Consider the following 6,658-nt stretch of genomic DNA (forward strand, 5'->3'; position numbering starts at 1 on the left):
TAACAGAACCAAAGATATTCTTTCAGAAATGTTTCAGAATGGACACAAAAACTATCTGATGAAAAAGTTGTACGAATCTAACAGATTCAAGACAACTATCTTGCAACCTCAATCTTTACTTAGTTGTTACAAGTTATAGGATTTTATTAATACGGGGAATAGCAATGAAATGACCATTTTACTACTGCTCCAGATGCACTGTTCTTCACTCTACGTAAAGATATTGGAAAGACTAACAGGCATATTGTTTACTACTATCAGTCTGGTGGAAATTTACTTGGACATGATTTCTTGGGAATTTAAATGATTTTAAAAATAAAAACATATTTTGGAATGGAGAGGTCTATTTGACTTTATTTAAGATGCCAATACATTGTCAATCAATACCTGATTAGTTAGAGGTAGAAAGACATTTTAATTGTCTTCAGGAACACAAGTTTCTTTGTGTTTGCTTGAACAAGTATACTTTGCAATCTGCCATAGTGGAATCAAACTGGACTTCTTGATTCTTGATTCCTCACTGCAAACTAGTTAACCATTCATTCAATCTATACATTCACCACTATATTCTGCTTCAGGATGGTTATTTTGTTTTACATTTTATATAAAATAAAAATATGATTGCAATTTGTTGATATATGTATACATATACATATATATTGCAGAAATGCACCTTAACCAGCAAAATTCTGCTAAACAATCATAGAAAATTTCAATAGAATGTGTTTTTCAATATGATAGCTTTTTAATGGCAATGAAAATAACAACTTATGGATTTAAATGTCTATGTTTAACCTGATAGGAAAAATATAACAAACATAAATTCTGAACAGGGAAAATGAGGTGCATGCTGGTGCTTCTCAGTGCTTTAATACTTCATGTTTAAAAAGTAAACATAGTACCAATCATCATTTTGATTCCAGTCAATAAAAACTTAAAACTACATTAATCAATTTTGAAGTCTGAAACCAAAATGATCCCTTACCAGTATTGCCAAATGGCAAGTCTACTCTAAAAAGTTATTCACAATGAAAAATTTTGACCCAACTAAAGTGACTCTCTGTTACCACAGTACTAGAATCTACCTTTTTGTTGGGTTTCAATTTGTTATAACAACAAAAGACAGGATGACATAAAAACAGAAGTAATACAAGGCTTAATAAAATTTAATATTGGGGATTATGCATTTTTAACCTCTGGATTAAAATCCCTTTTGTAACACAAATTCTACTGCATGATTTACCATGGCCTAAAAACTTTTTAGTAACAAAATTATATTCCAAAAATAGCATCACTTCTAGATTTTACATTCCCTGTAGACATCACAATCATTTTAAGCCTTTTATTATCTTAGAAAAGTAAAACTTTTCCCTGAAAAACTGTAAATAGCGATCATACGTCCATCAGTTGTCCTGAACTACTTTCTTCAAGATAAAGTGACTACATTTTGTCACTTCTTTATTCTAGAGTAAAAAGGATGACAGTGGTTTCTGAAAATGAAGTTGAGGAACATGAATTAAATTAGTGATGAAAAACTTTTTAACAACTGCTGGAATTTTATGTTGTTTTAGTTGTAAAACATCTATTATTTAAGTGAAATAGTTGACAGGGTAAAACACTGCTAAACTTCGAAAAACTTCTTTTGTTCCATAGGATTTTGATCCTTTCTAAAACAATGGCATACAAACTGAGTTATAAACAATTCAGCCTCTATAAATGACAACAAACACAATATATCTATAGGAGGTTTAAAAGATTTGTTTTTAAATATTTGTTTTTAAATATTCAAGTGTAATGCTATTGTAAAAGATTAAAACACATGTGTAAATTTTCATTTGTTCCTAACCTGCCATTAGTATGTAGGTTTACTGGGCTGCCAAACAGCCCTACTGGTCATGGAGAGAGATGGTGTTACTAGTTGAAAAAAGAGCATGGATACCACGACATTTACCCCAATGGTATAAAACCCATCTTTGCATCCCTGAAGTAAGAATGGCCACTTTTCTCCAATTACATTGCTCTATACTAAAGCAGCATTGTATATGGAGAATTCCTTCAAATCTATAACATTCTACTACTACAAATACCAATTCAAAACTTAAAAATAATCACAGACCAAATCCACGTACCCGTGATCCTTTGTAAATCCTAAAATGAGAAATATTCTTAGTTTAAACCAAGAATTATATTGGAATGAACTAAAGACTCTTTTAAGTAATTTTAAGTGTACTCTTGTTATTACATTTCTATATAGATAATTCAATATCATTTGTGGACATAATTTAATCAATAATATATCACAATGTCAACCACTACAGTGATCCAGAATCAGATTCTGGCTACAGAGGAAGCTTAATTATTAAGCAACACCTTCCTAAAAAGCTTCTGTATTTCTGATCGGTAAGAAAAACAAAACAAAACAAAAAAAGGATCTCTCATTGAAATAACACTGAAGTTCGAGCTGGGCCCCCTTCTTTGTATTCAACATAATTAACTCTTCAGGATATAATGATGAAATATAGTCACATTAATAAATTATAGCCATCTTCATGAAAACTCTATCGGCAACTCCGGTTTTACAACTGTATATCTTGGATCCAATCTGGGGACGAAATCCTGAAAGTGTTTAGATGCACCAGTACCAAAAACATCCAGGGCTTTTCGATTCATGACAGCAAATCTGTAAAAAAGAAGAAACACTGAAGAAGTATTTAAGGAAGTTTATAAAATAAAATTATTTCCTTTATTTGACTTAGTTTTCATGGAATGGGAAAACAGAAAGGACTAACCAAGATTCACTGTCTAATATTTAAAGAGATAATCCTCCAATCTGAAACCATTCATATTACGTTATTTCAAACCCTTCTAGACTTCTTTCCACTTAAGTATGTCAAATAGAAAATTAGGTTCATTTTTCTGATGAATGAAATCAGAGGAAATTAAGAAAACAATGAATGAGCTAACATTTACCAATGAGACAAAAGTGTTAGATATAATTTCTCTCATAATTGAGAACATAATGTCCTATAAAAATACATCCAAAAATGAAAATATTAAATGACTAAAAAGCAAACAGCATCAGGTCTTCCAATTTCTAACAGATATAAAGGAATAAAATATACATCACCTAACTTAAGAAATGCTTTTAAAAGACACATTTAACTAATGCACAGGATGGACTTTTTGTGTCTCAGTGTCTTTTCACAAGGTTTTCCTGTCTGAAGGAGATAGCAAAATGAAGTTAATTTTGAATCACTGGCCAGCATCAATATTTCAAGAGCCATTAAATGTGACTTTTACTTCTTTTCCAAAGTAAAGTAAGTTCCCTTCCAAAATAATTACTAGGTAAAATCCATTAATTTTCAAAAAACTATGCACCAAAAAATGTGATGAAACAATAATAGTATGAAAGATACATAATGTCATGGCTGAGAAGAGTTCTGAAGCCAGAATGTCTGGCTTATCCCCCAGCTCTTTTGCTTAGTAGCTGTGTCACTCTATCTAACATTTCTGATTCTCAGTTTCATCAAATATAAAACTAGGGAGATGATAGCACTTATATCATTAAATTATTTTAAAGAATAAGTTTATATATGTGTTATATGTGTATATCTTGAAACTATATCTGGGACATGGTATGTACTATGTTAGCATTTGTTATATTAATCTTAATGATAGTAAAATTAATAGCAGCTATGATTTAGTGAGTGCCTAGTAAGTGCTAAGCACTACTATGAATATCTTAATTTTCCCACAACCATACAATGCATAGGGTATGCTTTGGATATGGTTTGCCCCCTAACGGTTAGTGTGCTAGAAACTTAGTCTAAGTGTGGTGATGTTGAGTCAGTAGTAGAACCTTTAAGAGGTGTGGCCTAGTGAAGTATAATTAAGAGATGGGAACTCCACTCTCATGAATGGTTTAATGCTAGCCTTACTGAATGGATTTGGTCCTGTAGGAGTGAATTAGTTTTCCCAAAAATAAGTTGTTATAAAGTAAGGCCAAATTATATGCTTGTCATGTCACCAGTTCCCTTTCTGCTTCTCCACCACATTGTGATCTAGCCTGATGGCCCTTACCAAAATGCCAGCACCATGCTATTTGTACCTGTCAGCTACTAAAATCATGAGCCAAACAAACCTCTTTTCTACATATGTAATCCAGCACCAGGTATTGTTATAGCTACATAAAACAGATTAAGACAGTATGTGTAATTGCTTCATTACAAAGAGAAAGAACATTAGGTTCGTGAGGGCAAATAAATTTCCCACAGAAAAATGGTTAAAGGTACCAAAGCTGGAGTCACACTCAGGTCTCCAGGATTCCAAAGCTCATACTCTTCCTATTAGGTCCAGCTTTCTCCCAAAGAATCAAATTTAGATTAGGGGAAGAACAAGGACTAGAAGGAGGAAGAGGAAAAGAAGGAGAAAAAAGGAAAGTAAACTTAAAATATCGGGCAATAGAAGATGGTTACTGAAACCAATTAATTATGTAGAGATGAACCCTTTTAATGAATCTGTTTAATATTTTTTAATAAAAAAAAAGATATCATTATAGATTGGAAAAGGTAGGCTAAAGTATTTATGGAGCTACTAATTATCAGTCAGCAAAGCAACAGGATATTAATCCAGAACTTTTAAAATGTCTAGAATATTATAAGGAAAGAATAGTCAGAATAATGATCATTCAATATTTCTTATTAATTTGGTCATATTTGATTTATATATAAATACCAACTTCGCCACTGAAAGAATATTCCTTGAAGGAGACAAGAGATTGATAATCTTTTTATAGATGTTTTTTTCTCCTTACCTGCCCTTGGTGAGCCTTAAAAGGAACTTCCAGTAAGATGGTCGCAAAGTCTGAACTTCCATGACAGCCTAAGATTATTCAATTTGAGATTTTTTTTAAGTAAATACAAACATCTGAAGTCTTGAGCAATACATTTTATCTCTTTATTGCTTGTTGTATTTTTTAAATGATAGTGATAAAAATAATAACAACATATTTAAGTCAATATCTTTGAAGAATATTTATTAATATGCCTTCAAATAGAAATGCTGCTTTGGGAATAATACTTGAGTAATTTATTATTATCAGGAAGCATTTACTGAGTACCCATTAGATAGATATCTAGCTGACACTTCACTGATTTTAATGAGTTTATTAATATAGCAGCATTCCTATAATAAAGAACAAATAAAAGCTCTCCCTAAAATTTTGCAACAGCCCTTTAAACCATTAACATCCATAATAATAATAACAGACTTAAAAAGATGAAATAATGCTTCTGCTAAACTAGTTCTTTCCCCCTCCCCATTCTCTGAGTAATGCTGGGGAAGTGCAATAATTCACATTTTACCCGTGGTATTTTTTTTCTTCAGGAAGGATAATTAAATTGGGGGCATTCTAACCTTGGTTCTGGAATAAGGATTTACCTATAGATTGCACACTATTTAAACCTAAAAATTGATCTGTTCATAAAAACGGTGTCTGGCCCATTAAGTTAACGTTTAATGATTTGAAACATACAAACTATCTTGCTAAAAAAACAAAAAGTATAAAATGTAATGTTATGTTCTCAGGCTTTTATTTTTCCCCCTCTGACTTGATGTAAATTAGAAACAGAAATTTCTATTTCTCATTTCAAAAGCTATACTTACTGCCTGGAAACAAATTGCTGTAGAGATGGAATAGATAATAGTATCTGCATGAGGAAAATAGGGAACCTTCCCTGCTTCAATGCCTTTGAAATACATTGTCTGCAAAATAAGCATAATGCAAGAGTTATATTAAAAAAGCATTAACAATATAGTTGAATGATATATGCCCTCTACCTACAGCTGTTTTCTATTTATCTGAATCCTAACTCTTTCAGAGCTCAAATCATGGTATATCTTCTGTGACAACAATAAGTGTCAGCCCTTCCCTTTCTTTCATTCCTCACTCTAAACTCTAGCTTCAAGCAGCAATAATTTTCTGCGAAATTCAATAGCACTTTATTACTACTACTTTTATGTCACTTATTCTTCAATGCTTTTTATAAATAAGTCCTCCCTTCTTCATTAGATCTGTTCCTTCCTTCCTTTGTTCAGGCAGTAAACATTAATGGTGTCAACTGTATGCTGAACAAAATGCTAGAAACAAGGGATTTAGAAATGGACAAAACATAATGCATAAAATATTATTAATGCACTATGATGAGAGCTAGAAAATATTACATATTATTTGGCTCCTCAAAGTAGGGAGCAACCACTCCTTCTGGGATAGAGGACCAAGAAGACTTATTAGAAAGACAAAATTTAAGTAATGTTCCCCTAACCATTTGCAGTGAATTTATAATTGCTATGGATTAATGGCATTTATGATATAATAAAATGACTTAATAGAAAAAATAAATTTTAGAACTACAGAATTGAACCATACTTGCACTCTGAGATTCAAAGACAACATTACTCTGTCACATAGCTGTAAAAGTTCCCCAGTGTTGCCAAGCATGATGGTACATGCCTGTAATCCTAAACACTCAGGAGGCTGAGGCAGGAGGATCACAAGTTGGAGGCTAGCCTGGGCAACTTAGCAAGATCTGATATCAAAAATAAAAACATAAAAAATAAGGCTGTAGATACAGCTCAGTGGTAGCTCTCCCTTGAGTTC

General features: G+C 32.0%; 1 protein-coding gene across 4 annotated transcripts in view; it reads right to left on the reverse strand.

Moving 5' to 3' along the window:
- Positions 1-1,145: 1,145 nt before the first annotated feature.
- The window catches only part of TMEM135 (transmembrane protein 135), a 255,840-nt gene continuing 250,327 nt past the window's right edge, over positions 1,146-6,658 (reverse strand). For all 4 annotated transcript variants that reach the window (XM_081282558.1, XM_081282557.1, XM_081282560.1 and 1 more), the window contains 3 exons: positions 5,665-5,763; positions 4,814-4,881; positions 1,146-2,680 (listed from right to left, as the gene is read on the reverse strand). In XM_081282558.1, coding sequence (XP_081138684.1) covers positions 2,548-2,680; positions 4,814-4,881; positions 5,665-5,763 — 300 coding nt within the window. In that variant the 3' untranslated portion in view covers positions 1,146-2,547. The remainder of the gene's footprint in view (positions 2,681-4,813; positions 4,882-5,664; positions 5,764-6,658) is intronic.

The sequence above is a fragment of the Spermophilus citellus genome, assembly GCF_964194105.1.
Source record: "Spermophilus citellus genome assembly, chromosome: 2".
Classification (NCBI taxonomy): domain Eukaryota; kingdom Metazoa; phylum Chordata; class Mammalia; order Rodentia; family Sciuridae; genus Spermophilus; species Spermophilus citellus.